General features: G+C 45.5%; 4 protein-coding genes across 5 annotated transcripts; 2 read left to right on the plus strand and 2 right to left on the minus strand.

Moving 5' to 3' along the window:
• Nucleotides 1-187: 187 nt before the first annotated feature.
• Nucleotides 188-7175, minus strand: LOC112874066. The gene is made up of 10 exons (XM_025937232.1): nt 6266-7175; nt 4161-5315; nt 2477-3595; nt 2259-2300; nt 1840-1916; nt 1605-1689; nt 1449-1532; nt 1275-1376; nt 1092-1190; nt 188-631 (listed from the first exon to the last, which is right to left on the minus strand). The coding sequence occupies exons 1-10, from the start codon at nt 6929-6931 to the stop codon at nt 506-508; spliced, it is 3555 nt and encodes a 1184-aa protein (XP_025793017.1). The 5' UTR covers nt 6932-7175; the 3' UTR covers nt 188-505.
• Nucleotides 7176-8276: 1101 nt separating this feature from the next.
• On the plus strand, nt 8277-10640 carry LOC112874067 (pentatricopeptide repeat-containing protein At4g33990-like). Of its 2 annotated transcripts, none has more exons than XM_025937234.1 (2): nt 8277-9985; nt 10161-10640. In XM_025937234.1, the coding sequence occupies exon 1, from the start codon at nt 8288-8290 to the stop codon at nt 9713-9715; it is 1428 nt and encodes a 475-aa protein (XP_025793019.1). In that variant the 5' UTR covers nt 8277-8287; the 3' UTR covers nt 9716-9985; nt 10161-10640. The 2 variants fall into 2 exon arrangements, with proteins under 2 accessions (XP_025793019.1, XP_025793018.1); XM_025937233.1 differs by having other exon boundaries at nt 10185-10640.
• Nucleotides 10251-13587, plus strand: LOC112874068 (origin of replication complex subunit 2). Its single transcript, XM_025937235.1, has 7 exons — nt 10251-10385; nt 10751-11141; nt 11243-11349; nt 11449-11581; nt 12221-12515; nt 12598-12825; nt 12906-13587. The coding sequence occupies exons 2-7, from the start codon at nt 10962-10964 to the stop codon at nt 13100-13102; spliced, it is 1140 nt and encodes a 379-aa protein (XP_025793020.1). The 5' UTR covers nt 10251-10385; nt 10751-10961; the 3' UTR covers nt 13103-13587.
• A 597-nt stretch (nt 13588-14184) lies between these two features.
• LOC112874069 (putative dihydroflavonol 4-reductase) lies at nt 14185-16685 on the minus strand. The gene is made up of 6 exons (XM_025937236.1): nt 16560-16685; nt 15981-16312; nt 15352-15480; nt 15063-15227; nt 14612-14917; nt 14185-14508 (listed from the first exon to the last, which is right to left on the minus strand). Exons 2-6 carry the CDS (start codon nt 16236-16238, stop codon nt 14368-14370), a joined length of 999 nt encoding a protein of 332 aa, XP_025793021.1. The 5' UTR covers nt 16239-16312; nt 16560-16685; the 3' UTR covers nt 14185-14367.
• Between the last annotated feature and the right edge of the window lie 6116 nt (nt 16686-22801).

Below are 22801 nucleotides of genomic sequence, written 5' to 3' on the forward strand. Positions count from 1 at the left end.
AAAGGTGTGGGTGGACAGCAACGAGAAGCCCAATTTGAATTCTAGACTGTGAAACAACACCTTCCCCCCTCGTTATTCCGATTAATAACGTTAAAGAAAGGATTAAGTCAAATAAATCCGAAAAAAAGATCGTCTTTTGGCCATGAAGATGGCATCTGGTAAACCGAAACATGCCTGTAAAGCAGCATTTGGTAACTAGGAACGTGTATGTATCTTTGAATTTTGAAGGGAGGGGCAAAAAGCAGTTATAACATAATACAGGTATTGGAGCACTATGACTTATCTTACATGTGGGGCAACTATATCAAAGGTAAAGACAGCTATTTACAGTCTATCCACTATGTGCAAAAGTATACTGCACAGTTGGGTGCGAGCTTCATAAAACACAGCACGCCCAAATCGCTACGTCAGATCAACCACCATTAAGCGTCTCCAGAGGAAAAGGGAAAATGAAGCCTCCGACGGTGCCCAAAAATTCCACAACACGCTTCCGGGGAAACGAAACCTAGGATTCTGCTCTTTTGAGACGCAATTTGAAGTTCTTCTCCAGAAATGCCAAGGTTTCTGCATAAGAAGGATCGTTCTTGTTCACTGGCTTGCATGAATTTATATGATCAGTGGACGGTAGAACCTGCAAATAAATAAATATATATCAGTAACCCCTTTAAATTTGCAAAAGTTGGAACTACCATAGAACAAGGAATTTATGGAAGCTTACAAGGGGGCAGAATGGTGGAAAAAATGTAGAACAATTCACATGGTTCAGCAAACAAGTTTAATAGCTGCTTATGTAATCTAAAAAATTATCAATAATGCACTGCGTCTTTCAGTGCTATTTCAAAACTAGATACGCCTATCAACATAAGTTTATCATTGACATAAACCAGGAATTATTTTGGACTGCACCACATATGAATGAATGATATGTTAAGCCCTCGTGATACTTCCTCCGTTTATAAATATATGATGTTTAGACCAAGCTAATTAGTTCATAAATTTGTCCTAGATGGCATAAATTTAAAACGAAGAGAGTACAAGAAAAGAATTTCCTACATGATGGTCTAAATAATGCAATGAAGAGAAATACTTACAACGAGTTCCCCAAAACCAGGGTATGCGGACTCAATTGGCACTATCTCCATCCGAAGTGCCCAACCACCATAGCCTTCAACAATCGGTGTGACCTGGGTCTATCATGGAATCAATTAGCAATATAACTTAGCACTGAGGTAGTGGAAACTTTGCAGTATGAATAAATGAGTGCTTTCCTTTACCTCACTAAAGCTAAGGACATCGAGAAGTCCTTTGTTATGGCGCTGCCGCACAAAATCATTTAATTCAACTAGTCTTGGAGATCCACTTCTTAATTCCCCGATCTATTGAAAATTAGTGTCAGAACATATAGAAAAGACAAAAAAAATTGTCATATGAAGAATTGAAGATCATACCGAAGGAGCTGGACGAAACACCAACCCCATACGCCATGGCATGTCTGCAAGTTTACTGCCAAAATGTGGACAGCTATAGAAAACCTGTGATAGAGAAATAGTTAGATCCTATTCAGTCATACACATGATCACAAAATTGAACAAACAAATACATACTAGCCCAACAGTATTATTGAGGAAATTGTCATAGTTATTCAGCTTTGCTTGATACAACAGCTGCTTAACCACCAGTCCTCCCATGCTGCAAGTATGAAAATGGGGAGAAAGCAAGCTATCAGTTATTTCAGTAACCAACAATTACAAAGTGGGAGAAGTTAACACAAACAAATTTAGCACCACGCCACTGCAATTGCATGGGAGAGTAGCGTCAGAGGTAAATAACCATCCTTACCTGTGCGTCACAAAAATAACAGGCCGACTACCTATCCCAGCAGCCACCATTTTCCTCAGCAGCATAGAGCTCACCTCCTATAAAACAGATAGGATCTTGAGTAAGAGAACAGCAAAAATCAATTAATAATATGAAAATAGATACCAACATATACTACATCAGAAAAAATCTTGCAAATTAGAATCATGGAGGAAAAAATCACTGCAGTAGCACAACACAGCAATAATGGGTATACTGCTATAAAGTTCAAGAGCTTGGATTGTAACTTATAATGCTGACAAGCTGGGTCCAGGTCCACATATAAAGGGTATATAACACACAAGAACTCAAGATTCTTTAGTTGGCACCAAAGAGAATTTGGAGACAGAGGGGGCCATGCAGATAAGACGGAAAACTAAAGAATTCACAGAAATTGTAACCTGAAGGGGCAAGCTGGCTCCAGTCCACTGGGTCAAATTTGTCTGCATAAATTATTTGAAACTGATAAGGACACTGAAGAATTTAAAAGCAATGATGGTATCAGCAGAAATACTCAAATATAACAGAACAACTAAATATTGGAAGGGGACCAATACAGGTCTGTCAAAGTGAGAATAACAGCAGGGCAAGGGGAAATTATGCACATCAAAGAACAAACCTTGTATTTGACTGTAAAAAAACGTGCTTGAGGAAAATCCGCTGCGAGCCATTCTCTTGGCCAACATGTACCCTCTTTCCCAGCATCCTCGTCAATGCTTTCTACCAAACCAGCTTTGGTAGTTGATGATTTGTCATCGGCTATTCGCCATGAGTTGAATGGGCCACCACGCAGGCCATGGACAAACACAACATCCATCAAAGGGGCATCTTTGGATGAAGCCTCCGTACCATCTACAGAGCTCCCAGTTTCACTAGAGCCTTCAATACCTTCATCATCCTTACAATTATCTCTTGGAACTGTTGAAATCCTAAAACCACTATTGTCCAAATGAACCTCAAGAGGTAACTCTGGATTTAGCAAGAATAGTGCATCTCCAAACTGAGGACAGTTTCTTCTATACTCGCTTTCTGAATCAGGATATTCATCCGAGCCTCTTCTAGTATTTGGACTCTCAGAGCAGAGTATATTCAATAATGTTAACCTGCAATAACTTTTTAGCTTTATATCATTGCAGGGAATTCTCCCACTAGCACAATCCTCGAGCCACTTGCACCATACATCATCTGAAATAATTTCCTTCTTTGAATTGGGTAGAAGAGATAGAATAGTCAGCAGCCGTCCAGCATGCCTTCGGATATGAGCGGCAGGAGCAACCCGTACACTTGAGGGATCAGTGGTAGCATCAGTAGAGGAAACATTGGAAGCAGAAACATTCTTGTCCTGCACTTCTCGAATACGCGATGCATCATATGCTTCAATTGCAGCAAGTTTTTCATAATCATCACCCAGGAGGATATGCCTCAACAAGGAAAGAGTTCCTAAACCAGCTATTCTCTTTTGGCATGCACCATCCTCAGAACAAAGCTCAGCTAGAGCTTTTATTCCCTTGAGTGTAGCTGATGCTGAGTCAGCAGCATCAAATTTGGGTGGATTCTTTTTGTTCAAATTCTTTAGAGCTGTAGCAAATGGTTCAAGAGATAGAAAATCGGCAAGTGGTACTTTGTCATCAGACCCAGGTTCATAGCCTGATTGAGCACTTGCTAATTTAACAACAGCGCTACCTAACTGATTCAGGACCTGAGTTGCAGTGGAAGCATTATGGTAATCTACCGGATTCTGTCAATAACAGTAGTTGTATTAGGATGACCAGATGAAGAACAAGAGTGTGAATGAAAAAGACCAGCACAAAGTCATTAGGCATATCAGGTAACAAGCTAAATTCCACAATGCAAATCAAGGCTATGTATATATACTGTAACATGACAATGTTATATCAACAGAACAAGACGGCTGAATACATGTCTGGATAATAAATGAAGCTACAATCAAATGCCTTTAACTTTTTACGAAATCAACTATTTAATCAAAGGAAATCCTGATTTTCTGTCAAAGCATGAATGTTTTATGGAACTTGCCCATGAACAGAACAAACAGTCTATTCTAAATAGCTACACTGTCATGAAATATCAAGTACTTACATTTTTATAATGTATATTACCAAGCTACTATAGAAAAAACCATCATCAAAGGTCTTGCAAGCTGTAATAATGTTTAAAACAAGATCTACATTGAAACTCTCCATTTGGTGTGATTGTGTGTATACATGCTTAAGATCTTTACATTGGGCAAAACATTCATCCAAAAAAAAGTTTTGGATTCGTAAAAGAAATGAAATGAGTACCTTCACCCTCTCTGGTTCAGGCTGTGCGGTTCCTTTTGAATTTTGGGCCTTGTTGTCGCCAAGAATCTCAGAAAGGACAAGAGCTAACCATCCCTGAGAAATTGGCACAGAAGCTGGACCATAGTCTTCAAGTATGCATGAAAGGATTTTTACAGCTGTAAGTTGTGTTTTATCTGATACAGATTTATCAAAAATCCACCTAAGAAGAATGCCAGACCATCTTTGAGATTCCTCAAGTGATAAAGGAACTTCACCAGCATAAAGCAAACTCAGTGCGCTTGCTATTGATTCTTTCATACTGCTCTGGCCATTCTGATTTTCTATCTTTTTTGCAATACTACGAAGTGGATGAAGGCCCCTCTGCCTTATCACAAATTTTGAGTCATTACACCGCGTCATGGACAGTAGGAAAGTTGATAATGACAGCTGACCCAATGGCATGTCATTGTTCTCAGTAGCTTGAGAAGCTGTAGAAAGAAGACTAGAGCACCAGTCAGGAACTGATGGAGCCAAGGCCAAATTTTGGTCTTCTAAAAGAGCTCGAGCCACAAGAGCTCCATGCCACTTGACAGTTCTTTCAGATGCTTTCAACGCAGTTGCAACTGCATGCCCGTCACTATCAAGTTCTTGAATACGAGTGCGATTCAGATCTGATGCTATAGCCCAGTTTGCAAGAGCCCATGTAGCAAAAGGTACAGCTACATGCTCCCTCTGCAAGTCATCCCAGAGGCCTGGGACAGCAGACGCACTTAATTTCTCAGCTAGTGCAGACTCAATAGCAGTCTGTTGCACCACTAATCTTCTACTGTTATGCGAGACTTCCAGCATACCAACATCTGAGTTGTCCAACTCCAAGGAATTATTTCCTCTAGAGAATCCCAATATAGTAGTTCCACCAAGCACTTTAATCCCTATCCCTTTTAACCCTCTATCACCATCATTGCTGCTGTTATCCTCGTGGTCATCAAAATGCATCCCTCCTTGCTCAATTACTTCAATTACTGCTGCAATATCTCTTGTGTCGGCATCTGCAGGCAGCAAAGGCTGAAACGACGAGTAGTCTGCATTATCGCAGTTCGAAGTGATGATATCCATAAGTGCAGCCACAAGCATGCTCCTCCCTCTAGAATGCTCTGAACCATCAAATGAAGATTTCTGTTCAAAAATCGAAAATATATTAAGTACAGCGAACTAAACTAGAGTATGCCTGCAAAAATAACATATATATAAAAAAAGCTTAAGAAAATGCAGCAGTCAGCAACAAAAAGGCCTTCACACAATTTTTGTTTACGCTATTTTGTTTATTTTGCCTCTAATTGGCATGCTGGGAACAAAATATCGACATGCCCCTATTGATGCCACATCTTTTTAGCACAGAAAAGAAGTAGAACTCCACACTGCAATATTAGACTCATTCATAGCAGATTAATCATCTTAAACAAAGGATAGGTAAATAAGCTGACCTCAGATCACACCAATTCTCTGGTCTTAAACAAAGGATAGGCAAGTTTGAGAGCTCTATATCCAAACCATCAAAAAGTTATACTACACTTAATCTAATCCTGGGCCTTGCAGAGCGAATTTTTTTTTGGGCAAGCTTGCATAGAAATTTGCAGGTTCAGAAGTCGTACCACATTCAGTTACATTGTGTAGACAATTTATGCTCAAGCAACCTAATGCATAATAGTGCAGAGATTTAATACACATTATGACATGGCATTAACCTCTTAATCTTGCAAAACATGAATATGATATTATTTCCATTATAAGCTAGGCCGCTAGCTATATTCACACAAAATCTCAACATCTGAATAGCACAATATGACATGTGAATATCCTAATTCCTTGCTGCAAACTAGGCAACACCAAATCAATATGCCTAGCTACGAAACTTAACTCAAATATCAGTTGATGCTGAGGGTATATAAGAAATATTGCACCTTAATAAATTAATTCCATGGAGTGGTTACAGCAACAGAGGCAAATTAGAGCCAACTACAGCACATAATCAGCAATTCCGTGGAATTAAACTATCGCAAGCTTCTACCAGACCACATAAAGGCAATCGGACAAAGCCAACAAAAAGGTTAAAGACCTGGAATCACCTTCTTGCCGCGCGTGGGCTGATACGAGAAGATGAACTGGAGGAGGCAGGGCACGGCGTGCGGGCGCCCGAGAACGGCGGGCGCGACCCAGGGGTCAGCCACCAGGTGCGCGAGCGCCCTGGCAGCCTCGGCCTGCGTGGCCCCCCGCAAGACGCTGTCGAGCAGCCAGTCGACGACGGCGCCGCCCCCCGCGGAGACAATGGCGGCGCGCCGGGCGGCGCTGGCGGCTGTGATGTCGGCGAGCAGCGCGGCCACCCGCAGCTCGAACCCGGACCGCACCTCCTGGTTGGCCGACGAGAGCACGGACAGGAGCGACTTCCAGAGCACTCCCGCGGCCGTCAACGTGTGCTGCATCCGCTCCACGACGCGGCCCGCCGAATCCCTGGACCTGTGCAGCGTCTCCTCGAGGTTGTCGGTGGTGAGGTAGACAGTGCCCGCGGCGGCGAGGGAGAGCGTGGAGAAGGCGAGGAGCGGCGCCAGGCGGCGCCCGGCCCCTCGGCGGGGCGCGAGGTGGTGCTGCTGGGGCGGCGTGGCGGCGATCGGGAGCGCGGAGGAGGTGGAGGGGGTGGAGGGCGCGGGGGAGGCGGGCGGAGCCGGGGTGGTGGAGAGCAGGCGGACTCGGTGGCGGTGGTGGTGGAAACGGCGGAGGAGGACGCGTCGCAGCATCGCCGGCACGGGGAAGCGCCGCGGGTGCCTTCTCCTCTTCGGGAGGGCGTGGTTTTCCGGGTTAATTGAGCGATGTGTTCGACGGGCGCTGCGGTTGCCGTAGGTAGGAAGGCGAGCGAGGGCAGTGGGCACGCGGGCGCGGGGAATATTCGCCGGAGAAGAGGGGAAGATAGAGGCCGGTGGGCGGTGGTGCGGCAAGGGAGGCGAGCAAAGCCGGTACGGGACGGGATGGAACGGGAGAGGGCGAGGTGGGTTGGGCTTGGTTTCCTTGATGGGCCGCCTGAGTTTGGATTGGAGACCCGAAGCTTCGGAACACTGCTAGGACTCGACTACGATCCTCACTCTTGACTTGAGTTTGGCATTGTACTGTATCGAGTTCATTTCAACAGTGAGGGTGTTGTTCTATGTAAGCCAACGAGATACTGGCTGTCATTCTGATCCCTGATTAGGATCTCCAACTAACTTTCCAGGGAGGTTGGTTGCTCATCGCAAAAAGAAAATAAAAAAGGACGGTTGTTCACTTTTTGTGTGGGATTGTGGCCTAAGTTAGCCAAGACAGCCTATCGAGCTGGCTTTGCGTATGCGAATACAGCAAGGCATCCCAGCCTGGCTTCTGCATTATTGTCCCCGATTATAGGATTAGCTAACGTTCGGTGAAGGAACCACGCTATCCGAAGAGAGGATGTGAGATTTTTTTTTTCAAAGGAAAAGCCGCAGAGGGCCTCCGGTGCCAGCACCGGGGCTGGGACGTGAATCACGGGCTTGGGGGTTGGCTTAAGGGACCACTCGGATTCACCGGCCCCTCTTAGGCTGTTAGGTTCTTTCAAGCAAAATCGCAATAAGGCAAGCTGCCACTCGAGACCTTATAAATTTGTCCATAATTTTTCATACATAATGCAACCTCACGCATAGTAAAAGTTATAAATTAAAGAAAGCTAAAACAACATCTATTTTGAAACGGATGAAGTATATCTTATGTTAATTGTAGAATGAAAAATCTTCCTCGTCAACGATGAACGGTCCAAGCAGAAACGGCTGCCCTACATGATTTTGCCATTTTTTTTTTGTTCCTCAGATGTGCTGCGCCGTGAGTCTTGTGACAACGCCAAATATTGTGCCAATTTCGACGACGCGAGGGCACCCATTTGCTAAACTTTGTCCAAGGTAGCGCTGAAAAAATAATGGAACTGGATTGAACGAAACACTCCAGCGAACACGCAAGGCGCTGCCACTCTTTGCCGTTGGATTAACGTAATTCTATCCCTCTGACGGTTCTGATCTGCAGCCAGCCAGTCAGCGAGTTCTCCAGGACTCCAACCCGGGCGCGGCGCCGGCGCCGGCGCGCCCACGCACCCAATGTTCGAGCACCACGCCGCGTGCCCGACCTTGCCGCTCGCAGCCGGCGACCACCGCTCCGTCCCCTTCGACCCTGTTTCCCTCCCTGACCTCCTCCGTTCCACGGCGACCTCCTCGCCCAGCGCCGGTGCCCCGGCCGTCTCCGCCCTCCACGCGGCGGGCCTCAAGCTCGGCGCCCTCCCCTCCTCCCTGCCGGCCTCCAACGCCCTCATCTCCGCCTACTCCCACGCGGGCCTCCTCCCATCCGCGCTCCGCGCCTTCCACCTCCTTCCCTGCCCGTCCACCGCCTCCTACACCACCGTCCTCTCCGCGCTCTCCCGCCACGGCCGTCCCCACGAGGCGCTCTCCCTCTTCGCCGCCTCCGCGTCCGCGGTCGCCCCCGACGCCGAGCTCCTCTCCTGCATCGTCTCATGCTGCCGCCGCTCGTCAGCCTTCCTCCCCGCGCGCGCGGCGCACGCTTACGGCATTAAGAACGTGGCCGTGCTGGTCTTCTACGCCTCGGCAGGTCCGGCGCTGGTCGCCCTGTACGCGAAGCAAGGGAAGGTCAGCGCTGCCCGGAGAGTGTTTGGTTGCTTGGACGTCGAGGACGTGGTGTCCTGGAACGCCATGATCGGGGGATTCGCTAGTGCCGGGAGGGACATTGAGGCCTGGAATTGCTTCCGGGAGATGCGCATGAGAGGTGTTCGAGGGAATGCCCGCACAGCTGTGGCGGTGCTGGGCGCTTGTGATTTGGAGTCCGGCAGGCAGGTCCATGGGTACATGCTGAGAAGCCATGGTGGTGGTTCCAAAACAATTTTGTGGAATGCGCTGATGAGCATGTATTCTCGTCTCGGCTCTGTCAGTGATGCAGAGCATGTGTTCTTGGAGGTTGAACGGAAGGATGTTGTGTCATGGAACGTGATGATTGGGACATTTGCGAAGAACGGATATGGAGCAAAGGCTCTTGAGCATGTGGACGCCATGGCGCAGAGTGGGATGCAGCCGGACTCTGTAACATTCACAGCTGTTCTAATGGCATGCTGCCATTGTGGCATGGTGGATGAAGGGCTTGCACTATTCCAGCACTTTGTGTCCGTTGCTGGTCTCGTCCCAACTATGGAGCAGTGCACCTGTGTTGTGGATCTGCTTGCACGTGCTGGGAGGTTCGTAGAGGCCTTGGAATTTATCGGTCAGATGCCGATGCAACCAAATGCAATTGTCTGGGGTGCACTTCTGTCTGCAAGTAGGATGCACCACAATGTGGAATCTGCAAGGATTGCATTCGAGCAGCTAGTTCAGGTAGAGCCCGAGAATGCTGGGAATTTTGTGACAATGTCAAACATATATGCAAAGGCCGGAATGGTAGAGGATGCAAAGAGAGTGAGGATGATGATTGACATAGTAGAGTTAATGAAACCTTCTGGACAGAGCTGTGTGGAAATAGTGTAATAAGGTATAAGAATAAGACTACATGGATTGTTGAGAGTTGCACATATTTCGAAGAGTGTAGATTTCAACTACCTGCTACGTCATTGCTCACAAATCTTTTGTCATCCTAATCGTAGAAAAATATCAGATTTTAGTGACCTGGAAGACTGCCTTTGATTTCAGATTATCGATGGTTAATGTTAGTTTGTGATTGTGAGCAAGGATTGCAGCAAGACAAACGAAAACCTACGGTTATCTGAGAGTCACTCAAAGTGCCTATACATTTTGATGGTAATAATTTTGCGTGGCCTCCCACATACTGATATTCTACTAGCATTTTTTTTTGAGAAATTCTACTAGCAATTTTTACTCAATTTGCCATTTTTCTCTTGCCTTGCCTTGCTAGTAGCTTTCAGCAATCAGCAAGCTGATTGAATATGAATGTTACCACTTACCACGAATATAGTTTGTTATCCTGATTGCTTTACAGGAAATGGAGGCAGAATAAAGGTTCTTCAGGATGGAGTCAATGAAAAACTTTAGACTCAACTGCCCTGCAGCCTGCACATTGTACATAATTCATTGTACATAATTCATCTCCCTGGCAGCCATCATCGGCAGAAGTATTAGTAGTGGGAAAACATCAAGACAAAGCTTCCACAAGAAGATATTTCACCTTCCAACTAACTAGGTAGTTGGTCCACTTGCATCTGCTTATGTTGGAGTAGTTCTTCTTACAGGCAAAGATTATATCACATGAGCATTACCAGGCTTATCATATCCATTTAGACTTTATCTGATCCTTCAACATACAGTGGCTAAGAAAGTATTGATAGTTATGTCCTACATTCCTACTAGGCCTGGGGCTTTCTAAGTTTGTATATTGGAAACATTATGTTTGAAGTTGAGATGAGATCGTGACAGTGTAGCAGAAAGCTTTACTTCATGAATTCTGATCTGTGCAATTTGAAGTTATATTTTACCCAGGGTATTTGGAGCTTAGTTCGATTTGAAGTATTATCTCACATAGGACTCCGTGAACGAACTGGCTTGCAGTGATCACGTAATGGGCCATCAGTGCCCCCAAACACATTCTGCCAAGATAGAGGCCCAGCCCATGTAGCCATTGCCCGCGAAAAAGATAGAACTGCGCGGGAAACTCCAGGCCGCCTAGCGCTAGCGGGGGAAGCCGGCTGCGCGCCTCTCGCCCTCCCCACACTACTCCTACATCTTTGCGGCGGCGGCGGAACCGCGGAAGCGAAACCTGATGGCCCCCAGAGGCGCCCGCGCGGAGGCGGCAGCCAGCTCCGGCTCCGAGGACGAGGAAGAGGAGGCGGGGTTCTCCAGGAGCTACTTTCTGGCCAAGGAGAAGGAGCCCTCCTCCGGCAAGAAGCGCGCCCGCGCCGCCGCGGGCAAGCTCTCCGACCTCAACCTCGTCGATGAGCAGGTCTGGTGCCGTCCCACCCCGCATCCCCCGACAATACTTCACCTCTCGCGGCACGAATCCGTGGGTACGATTGTCTAATTTGGGATCCCACCACTCTGCAGGTGTTGCGTGCATCCCTTGCCGAGATCCCCCCAAAGCACGAGGAAGAGGTGGATGCTCTCACGAGAAGCTACAAGGATCAGTACCGCAACTGGCTGTTCGAGCTAAGGTTTCTTCCGAAATTCGCAGCACTAGTGCAATTTCGAAATCGGTTTCGCTAAGATTCTTGTGGATTGGAGCGAGTAAACGATGCATTGTTCTGATGTAGGTGCGGTTTTGGTCTTTTGATGTATGGGTTTGGATCTAAGAAGCAGCTGCTTGAGGATTTTGCCTCCACTACCTTGACTGATTTTACTGTCATTGTAATCAATGGCTATCTTCCGTCCATCAACTTGAAGCAGGTATAACCTTATCTGGCCAATTTTTTTTAAAAAAGGGGGAAAACTGTGGGGGAGTTCCCCACAGCACTTTGTCTGGCCAATATTGGTCTCTTAAGTATTGCTTGCCCTATCCTGCTAGTGTTCAAATGCTTCGAATCTATTAAGCATGTTCATGGATTGCTCTGAAGTTCAATCCATGTGAAAATGGTAAATTAAACAGTGAGGTGTCAAGGCATGAATTTGTTATGGAAAGTGTATTATGCGGGTTTAGCTTCCGTTTTTTGATGCTCGAGTCAGCTTTAACTTTTGTTGGAATACAAGTTTGGAAAAATGGAAGAAGAGAAAACAACTAAAGTATGCCTGATTAGTTTGGCACAGGAAGCTCCTGTGTGCTCTGCATTTTCATTTCCTTGACTTCAATTGCCATTTAAAAGCTGGGCTTTATTTACATGTCCAGATCAGAACATTTAGTGGGTTATATTGTTTGATTTTTCAAATTTGACACATTGAACATGCACCTGATTTGGATTGCTTATCAATTTTGAGTCAGGAATTGCTTCCGTAGTTCCATTTCATGTACTATTTTAAACAATTTATAGATTTCTACATGCATGCTTTGAAAAGGACCCATTAGTTCTGCTTAAACTATTACATTTCCAGGTCATAGCAACAATAGCTGAAATGTTCTGGGATCAAGCAAAATCTAAGCGCAAACGTCAACCTGGAACAAGGTCTCAGTTATCACAGCCTTTTCCTTCACAATCATTCGATGACATCATCTCATTTCTAAAGAGGCAGACATCAGATGATGTGGATGATCAGGTGTGCCTTCTTATACACAATATTGATGGACCTGCCTTGCGTGATGCTGAATCACAGCAATGTCTAGCACAAGTTTCTTGCTGCCCACAAGTCCGTGTTGTTGCATCGACAGACCATGTTAATGCACCTTTATGTAAGTTTGTTGCACATTTTTAGTTTCATCCTTCACTAATCCCTTCATTGTAAAAGATATCCTAAACTGGAAACTATTGCAGTATGGGACAAGAAAATGGTGCACACTCAGTACAGGTGGAGCTGGTACCACGTCCCAACATTTGCACCTTACAAAGTCGAATGTGTTTTCTACCCATTGATCCTTGCTAGTGGTGGCCACGCCCAAACCACAAAAACAGCTCTAGTCGTTCTGCAGAGTCTGACACCGAATGCACAAAGTGTTTTCAGAGTTCTTGCTGAATATCAGTTGGCAAATGAAAAGGAGGAAGGTGAGTTCATTGTAGACTTAGATTCCTGGAAGAGTTCAGATGGTTGTACACTGATACTTCACTTTTTTTTTGTTTCTCAGGTATGCCCGTCAGTAGCTTGTATACAAAATGCCGCGAGCGCTTTCTGGTAAGCAGTCAAGTGACACTGAACTCCCACCTGACAGAGTTTAAAGACCATGATCTGGTTAAGATTAGAAAGCACTCTGATGGCCAAGATTGCCTCCGGATTCCTCTTGTTTCTGATGCACTAGAGAAATTGCTGCAAGAATTGGGTTGACATCCTGCTCTTGGACATTGTTCCATTAGTCAGTTAGCTCCAAAGTTTAAGGGTTTTCTGCTGCATGTAACTGAAGAATGTGCTCCCAATCAAAGGAAAATATATCACTTTGGATAGAACTCAGATAAGCATTACAGTCTGTAATTGTACATGGATTATGTATTACCTCTCTCTTGATTGGCAGCATGTTGCATGAATTGCTCTGCTATGCTTGGCCACTTTTGTTTCTTTGTCTTGAAAATTTTGCCAAGAACTGTGATTTGGCCATTGGCAGTTGGCCACTGCCCAATTTATTGGTATATCTATTTGGCACAATGGTACGGGAAGTGATAGACATAGCATGCAGTGTGCCAAAAGATCTGCAAATGCAGCTCAAGCCACAAGCAGAAACAGTGGATTTTCACCATGTATTTGTAGTGATGGCTAGTTCAACATTAGAAATTACAGCAGGCAAAATGGTGACATACTGCTACCTTTTGGTTTCATCCTTGTCATTTTTTCAAGCACTTAGTTTGTTTCCTGGCACTGAATAACCAATGCAAAACCATGGGAATGCCCTCTATCATCTGTATTCTCACAATCTGGTGCAAGATCTCAAATTTGTAAGGCACAACATCTTATCAAGTTTCAGATTACCTTTCAATGTAGAGCACAGAAATGCATACTTTTGCCTTATTATTTGATGTTTCCATACTTCTGAGATGTGTTTCTGGAAGGATCTGCTCAAAGCCATATCTGGAAATCTTGTTTGCAGCCTGCTGATCAAAATTCTGTTAGGGTTGTTCACAGAATTGTTGCAATCTTCATCTAAGACTGGCTGTCAACTACCACTACCCTTTTGCAGGCAGAGGGGAATGACAATCCTTGTGAGCAGCTGCAGGAAGATCAAGCCGAGGTCGCCCATGCTCCAGCCGTGTCTGCCATGGGCCCCGCCAACTTTTTCACTGGAGGGCCATGGTAGTGCCACAAGATCAGAATCTTCTGCATATGGATTCCTGCCCATTTGGTTCCTTCTACAGCTGTGGAGCTGCACGAGTAGTGTAGTGCTAGAGGGTACAGAGGATCAAATTAACAGATGCTCATTTGAAAATAGCATTTCCTCTTCCTTTATTGAACGATACAGCATTACATGATTACTTCTGATTGATACAATACACCATAATGCAACATCAAAGTATATACACAGCAAATAAGCAGTATATCTAAAGATGCATCTCAGTGTATGTGAAATGTTACAAGTGAGAAGTAGAAAAAAGGGTGGATCATTAAAATTTTATCTGTTTTTCATCTTTGAGCCACAGGAGCACTTCCGATAGACCCTCAGTTAAGTTCCTTGGACTATAACCCAATTCTGTCTTTGCTTTGTCACATGAGTATGACCATTGATGTCTAAGAACATGCACAGTCTGCAGCACATGATAAGGACAAGATGTTAACCCAAACTCCCAAACCATGACCTATGTGCAAATAATAAACTTAATTGTGTAAAGCAGAGAATAATGGGCTTACCGGGTAACTGATAAGTGGGAGCTTTCCGGTGATGCGAGAAACAAAAACTGAAATCCAGCCATATACTTCAATCAACCAGAGCGGTACATGGAATAGGGGTGCCTTTGTGTTTGTGATATTTGCAGCCATATTGAAAATTTGCTTGAATGACATATTTTCTCCAGTGAGGAGATATCGTTCGCCCACTCTGCCCTTCTCCATAGCTGCTATATGCCCACTAACAACATCATCAACATGGCAGAATGATTCTCTATCATACCCATCTCCTATGTAACCAGGCAAACGCCCATTAAACCTCTCGATTAACTGCAAGAAACTTCGAGGTTTAGGTTTTGCTCATGACTATGTTCATAACAAACTGCAAGTGGATATTCCTATAATTTATAATTCGAATAATTTCAGAATAACTAACAGATCTTTAACATATCAATGTGGAAGAAAGTTCGCTTACAATGCGGGAGACAAGGTTTCCAGTTGTAAGTTTTCCAGGGCCATAGATGACGCCTGGGTAGACAATGGTGATCGGCACCCCCTCTGTTGCTGCCTGCAGTGCGATCCTATCTGCAAGAACCTTTGATTTCTCATACTCAGTGCAAAAGGCTTTCCCTGGATGCATCTGCAATTTAGAACCATTGAACTATGTTATAATCTACAGATGTAAGTCATTCTATATACACATGTATAATTAAAGAGCTTGGTTGGAACTGATCATAATAGATAGACTAAGAATACGGTTCTACCTGTGTTTCATCTGCAACATAACCATCAGTTGGGCCAATTGCAAAGAATGACGATGTGTAAACTATCTTCTTCACAGTTGGTGTTCTCTTGGCAGCCTTCAACACATTCTCCAGTCCTCTCACATTAACCTGTACTACAGCAGAAAATGTACATTTATTATACCGATCCTATTTAATACTATATATGTTTTTCAGTTTCATGCATCGTCTCCTGAACTATTCTCTTACCTTATATTCCGCATAAGAAACAGTACTAACATGAGGAGTTAGTGGGCATAAGCAATGGTACCAGTGCCTACACAGAGATCTGAGATCAACTTGAGTATGGCAGCACAGTGCCAGGAATTGCCAAGAGAACAGTTTGGCAGATCACATGTTCAGAGTGGCAATAAATGTGTCTTTTATGCTACGAACTGAAACTGGAGAAATATCTATGAAACTCCGACCATATCCTAATTGAATGGATCATACTTAGGAGTATATATTAATTGAACAATTGCCAACAGATATCATTCCGATTTGGCGTCCCCCCTCAATTCCAGGCAGCTAAATATAACTAGTGGCCCAAAAAAATGATATATCCAAATGCTGAACAGAAAAATCAGGCGAACAGAAGGATTTTGTCTTACTTTGAGGAAAACGGAGGGATCGGGGAGCCACGGCTCAACGGACGCGGCGGCGTGGAACACGGCGTCGCAGCCGTCGAAGGCGGCGGCGAGGGAGTCCGCGTCGGTGACGTCACCGTACGCGAGCTCAACGCCGGGGGCCAGGCCGGAGACGTCGCTGGAGCGGCGGGCGAGCGCGCGCACGGCGTGCCCCGCGTCGGCCAGCGCCGCGCACAGGCGGCCGCCCAGGTACCCCGTCGCGCCCGTCACCACCACCCTCATGCCGCCGCCGGCAACCGCAGCAGCAGCCGATCCGATCCAGCTAGGACTACACACACTCTCTCTCCTGCTCGAGCCTCACTGCCGTCTAAGGATTTTGGGGAAGCCGGCCACGCGAGGCGAGAAGCCGAGAAGAATGGTGTGCGACTGAAACTAGGATTTCTTTTTAGGGATTTGGTGGGAGATTATCACCATTTTAAAAAAAACTGGGTTCGGATTTGCTGCCGAGCCTTCCAGTCTGTCTTCTACTGTAGTCAACCCCTCAACCCACAAGACCACTGCGACTAACGAAAGTTTAGGCCTCTGGGCTGGCAAATTGTAGCCCTTTGCTGGGTCGGGCCCATCTCTGCTCCTCTTTTCTTCCGGGCCTTTTCTCCACGCGGCGTTACTACCTTCCTGCTGTCAACCCGACCGCTGCTAAGGTCAAGTCCGCAGAGTTTTTCTTCTTTTCCCTGCGTGTACTGCTAGCTTCCTAGGCTCACAAAATTAAGATGCACCTTATTAGTTTGTCATTTCAGTTCTAATTCACTAAGTTGATACTTGTGTGGCCGAATAGCATCCAAAATTCATTACGAGCTCATGGTTATCCATGTTTACCATCTAGCCCCTAGACCGTGCATTTTGCTCATGGGTGGTGTGGAATACCACTAGTCATGCACCGTGAGATGAAGAGCACCAGCACATGTACTCCTTTGAATTTCCTGTGGACGACGACAGCTGGAGAGCATCAGCACATGTGTGTGTTCACTGAGCGCACATTATACCGCCACTCCCGTCAGAGCAACAACCTAATCTTGGCTGATGCGAGCAGGCACTGCAGTTTCTGCTTCAGGGCCTCAGGGACATGACATCAAGGAGTTTGGTTTCAAGATGAAGGTGTACAACCACGCAGACAAATTGAAACAGCAAAGTTTCCTAAATCCTGACGGAATCCATAAGATCATATGCAATGGGGAGGACCTGTCTGACATGCTACCTGAAGAGTATACATTCAGACGACCACTTCATCAAGAAGATGTGGCCGGCACCAGAGTCAGCATCTGCCTTCCTATTTGATCAAGAATGCAGACAAGTTCAAACTCTTACTTGCTGGTGGATTCTTGAGATCAAAATGTTAGGTTGATCTCCTAGCCCATCGGACCCTAACGGGCCGATGGGCTACCTCACCGAAGCGCCCTGATCGGGGGCGCCCCAGCTCAACCCTAGCTGGTGGGCCCCCGTCGCGCCGCGCAATATAAAAAGGGGGTGGGGGCCAGCGGCTCGAATCACGAGGTTGACCGGCCGCCGCCACCCCATCCACAGTCAGCGTAGCCGATCTATCTTGAGCGCGGTAAGCGGCGGGAAGCACCTCCGGCATTGCCCTCGACGTCCCTGTTCCGGCCCCGAGCTCGCTGACGCGTCCTCGACCTCGACGTCGACCACCGCAAGAGAGAACACCTACGGCCGGGCTGCACCGAGATCCCCGCGCTTCACCACTATGGCGGGCACATCGGCATCCGCTTCTGCCCAAGGGCACGAAGGTATTGCCGTTCTCCTCTCTGTGTCTCTCTCAATCTCTCTCTCTGTATCCCGATTAAGCAAAAGCAAAGGAGGTTTTCTAGTCTAATTAGTGCAGTAGCAGATCCTTATATCTAACATTGGTATCAGTCGCCTCTAGCTTCTAGCGTTGATTAGATCTAGGAGACAACAGAGAAAAACACCAAAAGAAATCCCCTTAAAAGATCCCCAGAGAACAACCCCGAATGCCTAACCCTAACCCTAGATCTGAGCAGAACAGGGGCGGAGGCAAAGGGGCTACTTACCTGGCCCTTCTTGCGCCGCCCACCGTCGGCGAACACGGCCCACCGTCGCCGACCAGATCGCCCGCGAGGCCTTTGGCCCAGCGAGGACAGAGCTCGCGCGAGCTGTCTTCGGGCCGCTCGCCGGGCACCACAGAGAAGCCGCTCGACGGCGGCGCGCCCACCCAGCGGTGGACGCGCGCGCCGGCGAGCGGGCTCGCCGTGGCGCCGCCACAACGGCTGCTGCCGCCCGCCGGTCGCTCGCTCTCGCTCGGGTGAGTGGAGAAGAAGGAGGCGTCGGCGAGAAGAGAGGGAATGGGGCTAGGGTTTCGGGGAGGGCCGGCGAAGGGGGTTTTGATCGCCCGAGATCGACGCGTAGCCGTCGATCTTGATCGGGCGGCTCCCGTCGTCCCGCGCTCGAATGGGCCGCTTTTGGCCCAGGCGGGGAGGGGAATGCGCGGCCCGGGCCCAGGTTGCTTTGGCCTGAGCGCAAGCGCCCGCGCGGGGGTGCGCGAGGGGTCGCGGGCCGGGCCTTAGCAGGCCGCGCACGCGAGAAGGCGCCCGGTTTTTCAAGCTGGGCTGCGCGCGAGTGAGTGGGCCGGCCGGGCCGGTTTTTGCAAAGCGAACAACAGTGCGTTTTTCCAATTTCCAGAATCAGTTTTTCCAATAGAATTTGATTGAATTTGATGCATTTCAAATTCAAACTTGAGTGAACCTTGATGCACTGTTTATAAAAGATAATTTTAGACATTTTTTTGATAGAATTACAGTTTTCCGCTGCAAAGATTAAAACTTCTTTATATGTTTTTTGTTTAATTGCCTTGAAATTTTAAATTTGAACCAACGGAATAATTTAAATTCTTCGAGGCAAATAGATATTTTTCTGAATTGTAATATTATTATCTTTTGACCAACGTTAACAAGTGATAATATTGCAATTTTTTACTGAATTACTTTTCATAGATATTTTTCCTGTATTATATCTATTTATGCCCAACGGTATTCTAGATTTAATACAAAAGAGATTATGCTTTAATTTTAATAGATAATTTTTATGTATTAATTCTAATTCTGCCCAACGGTGTTTTAGTTTTAATACACAAGGTTATTGCATATTTTAAATTTATGACCAACGTCGTATTTTACATATGCAATAAATTTTATTTGAACTTAATTTAATATTTTCACCACTCATGGATATTTTTCAGGAGGAGTATCAATGATGTTTTCCATCAACGATATTCCAATATTAAAGGGAGATAATTACAATGAATGGTACAGAAAGCTGGATCTCTATTTCATCATGGGTGAATTAGATTGGGTTCTAGCTACACCGACTCCTACAGAGCCTGTGCTTCCTGAGAGAGAGGACACAGACACAGATGCTTCTTGGAAGCAAACAGAGCTTGCTTATAAGAAAGCAAGAGCAGATTATGAGAGGCTTTATGCCAAATGGTTCCCTGCCAACAAGAAGTGTTTGGCAGTGGTAAAGAACACGATTGAGCCTGCAATTATGGGCTCAATCCCAGATTGTGCCACCGTCATAGAATATCTTGAAAAATTAAAGAACCAATACACTGGTTCTTCAAAGACTTATGCAACCCAGTTGATAAAACAACTGGTTTCAGAGAGATACACTGGCGGTGGCATTAGAGAACACATTCATCGCATGGTCAACCTGAACAACAAGCTAAAGTCATTGGACCTTGCCTTCAAGGAGGATCACATTGTCCATCTGGTTTTTGCTTCGTTACCAAAAGAGTTTGACACTTTTGTTGTCAATTACAACACCCAACCACAAACTTGGGACATAGAAAAGACTATTGCGATGTGTGTTCAGGAGGAGGAAAGGATCAGGTCCACCACTGGAGGATCCTTAAACTATGTGAACAAGAAGAAGCATGCCAACTTTAAAGGCAATTTTTCATCTTCTTCTTCAACCTCCTCTAAAGGTAAAAACTCTCAACAACACAGACCGCAGCAGGGACAGGCTCTCGTAGATAAAGATCAGTGTCTCTACTGCAAAGAAAGGGGTCACTACAAGAAGAACTGTCACAAATACTTAAAGATGATCATGGAGAAAAGAGGTGAGAACGTTATTTCATTCGTAAATGAATCCTTGTATATAGAATATTCAAAATCTACTTGGTGGATTGACTCAGGAGCAACTGTTCATGTTGCAAATTCTTTACAGGGATTCCGTTCGACGAGAACCACTCAAAGAAGCGAAAAGCAAGTTAGAGTGGCGAATGGAGATCAGGCAGACGTTGAAGCAGTAGGAGACGTTCATTTGGAACTCGACACTGGCTTCATTATCGTACTTAGAGATGTTTTATTTGTTCCTTCTTTACACAGAAACTTAATTAGTGTGTCTCGCCTGGATACAGATGGTTATTCTTGTCTATTTGGAGATGGGAAATGTTTGATCGAATGTAATGATACAGTAATTTCCACTGCATTTAGAAAGAATGATCTTTATTTGATATCGTTACGCGAAAGTGTTAATTCCGTATGCGATAACAGTGCGAATGTATCCTCGCCTACACTCGCAAATAGAAAACGTAAGAGAACTCACGATACGTCATCGAAATTATGGCACTGTCGTTTAGGCCATATTTCGAGGGGGAGAATAGAAAGATTAATTAAAAACGAAATTCTTCCTCCATTAGAGTTCTCTGACTTAGAACAATGCATTGAATGCATAAAAGGCAAATTCGTTAAGAAAATAAAGAAAAATGCTAAGAGGAGCACAGGTGTATTAGAAATAATTCACACAGATATCTGTGGTCTGTTTAATGTAAAGAGTGTGGATGGTTATGACTCGTTTATAACATTCACAGACGATTATTCCCGTTATGGATATATTTATCCAATTAAAGAAAGATCGGAGGCTTTGGATAAATTTAAAATATTCAAGGCCGAAGTAGAAAATCAACACGATTTAAAGATTAAAATCGTAAGATCCGATTGTGGAGGGGAATATTACGGTCGACATACCCAATATGGCCAAGTTCCAGGACCTTTTGCGAAGTTCCTGATGGAGCAAGGCATAGTAGCCCAGTACTCGATGCCGGGCGAGCCTCAGCAGAACGGAGTGGCTGAAAGACGCAATCGCACCCTAATGGATATGGTGCGAAGCATGATCATTTACTCTACGTTGCCAGTGAGTTTATGGATGGAGGCACTAAAAACCGCCATTCACATACTCAACAGAGTTCCGAGTAAATCGGTGCCGAAAACGCCGTATGAAATGTGGACAGGAAGAGTACCCTCACTAAATCACCTGCGGGTGTGGGGGAGTCCTGCTGAGGCAAAAGTATTTAACCCGACCATTGCAAAACTAGATTCAAGAACGGTATCTTGCCATTTTATTGGCTACCCAGAAAGGTCAAAGGGGTTTCGTTTCTACTGCCCAGACAGATCGACGAAATTTGTAGAAACGAGGCATGCAGTTTTTCTTGAGGATCAAATGATCCGGGGGAGCGGCACAGCAAGGAAAATTGATCTTGAGGAGAAGAGGGTGTATACACCCAATCCCGTGATTCAGGAATCTTTTTTCTCGCTGCCCGTTGTATCTGCACCGCCAGTGCAAGTCACTGCGATGCCGATACCTGTAATGACTCCTTCTGTGGTGACGATGAATGAAGAAGAGGAACCCATTCCTCCGGCTCCTGACGAGCCAGTTGCCGCACAAGAAGAGGAGCCCCAGCAGCCCCAAATAGATGAGGCACCGCAGGCTCAGGCTCACGGGAGACCTCAAAGAATAAGAAAACGTGCTATTTCTAATGACTACGAAGTCTATAATAGCGAGGAAGTTCAAATGGAGGATGATCCCACTTCATTTGAAGAAGTCATGAGAAGTGAACATTCGTCAAAATGGCTTGACGCTATGGAAGATGAAATAAAATCGATGAGTACCAACAAGGTGTGGGATCTAGAGGAGATTCCTAAAGGAGCCAAAACAGTAGGCTGCAAATGGGTCTACAAAACTAAATATGACTCCCAAGGGAATATAGATAAGTTTAAAGCACGACTCGTGGCTAAAGGATACACACAAAGAGAAGGAATTGATTACAACGAGACGTTTTCCCCAGTCTCTTGTAAAGATTCTTTCAGAATCGTAATGGCTCTTGTAGCTCATTACGATCTAGAATTACATCAGATGGATGTGAAGACAGCATTCCTTAACGGGGACTTAGATGAAACCGTCTACATGGCACAGCCAAAAGGTTTTGTCGTGGAAGGCAAAGAAAAATTGGGATGCTGTTTGAGAAAATCGATTTATGGACTAAAGCAAGCTTCAAGACAGTGGTACTTGAAGTTTGATAAGACAATAAAAGAATTCGGGTTTAAAGAAAATGTCGAGGACAATTGCGTTTACGCAAAGTTCAAGAATGGGAAGTACGTCTTCCTAATTTTGTATGTGGACGACATTCTACTGGCAAGTAGTGATGTTAGTCTACTGCTAGAAACGAAAAAGTTTTTATCCTCGCATTTCGAGATGAAAGATCTCGGTGAAGCAAGATTCGTCCTAGGAATCGAGATTCACCGAGACAGATTGAAAGGGGTATTAGGATTGTCGCAAAAGACATATATAGAAAAGGTCCTAAAGAGATTCAACATGCACAAATGCAGTGCCTCACCTGCACCTATAGTTAAGGGCGACAGATATGGGGAATTTCAGTGCCCCAAGACTCAATATGAGATTGATCAAATGAAAATGGTACCATACGCTTCCGCTGTGGGAAGCTTACAGTATGCACAAGTGTGCACACGCCCTGACATAGC

This window comes from Panicum hallii, chromosome 9 (genome assembly GCF_002211085.1).
Source record: "Panicum hallii strain FIL2 chromosome 9, PHallii_v3.1, whole genome shotgun sequence".
Lineage (NCBI taxonomy): Eukaryota > Viridiplantae > Streptophyta > Magnoliopsida > Poales > Poaceae > Panicum > Panicum hallii.

Coding starts and splice junctions, on each gene's coding strand:
- LOC112874066 (XM_025937232.1), bottom strand. CDS start 6,931: ATGCTGCGACGCGTCCTCCTCCGCCGTTTCCACCACCACCGCCACCGA. Junction 3,596..4,160: donor CTGAACCAGAGAGGGTGAAG/GTACTCATTTCA, acceptor TGTTATTGACAG/AATCCGGTAGATTACCATAA. Junction 632..1,091: donor CTGGTTTTGGGGAACTCGTT/GTAAGTATTTCT, acceptor ATTTATTTGCAG/GTTCTACCGTCCACTGATCA.
- LOC112874069 (XM_025937236.1), bottom strand. CDS start 16,238: ATGAGGGTGGTGGTGACGGGCGCGACGGGGTACCTGGGCGGCCGCCTG. Junction 15,228..15,351: donor ATGTTGCAGATGAAACACAG/GTAGAACCGTAT, acceptor TCTAAATTGCAG/ATGCATCCAGGGAAAGCCTT. Junction 14,509..14,611: donor TCCCACTTATCAGTTACCCG/GTAAGCCCATTA, acceptor CATGTGCTGCAG/ACTGTGCATGTTCTTAGACA.
- LOC112874067 (XM_025937234.1), top strand. CDS start 8,288: ATGTTCGAGCACCACGCCGCGTGCCCGACCTTGCCGCTCGCAGCCGGC.
- LOC112874068 (XM_025937235.1), top strand. CDS start 10,962: ATGGCCCCCAGAGGCGCCCGCGCGGAGGCGGCAGCCAGCTCCGGCTCC. Junction 11,350..11,448: donor AACTGGCTGTTCGAGCTAAG/GTTTCTTCCGAA, acceptor GTTCTGATGTAG/GTGCGGTTTTGGTCTTTTGA. Junction 12,826..12,905: donor GGCAAATGAAAAGGAGGAAG/GTGAGTTCATTG, acceptor TTTGTTTCTCAG/GTATGCCCGTCAGTAGCTTG.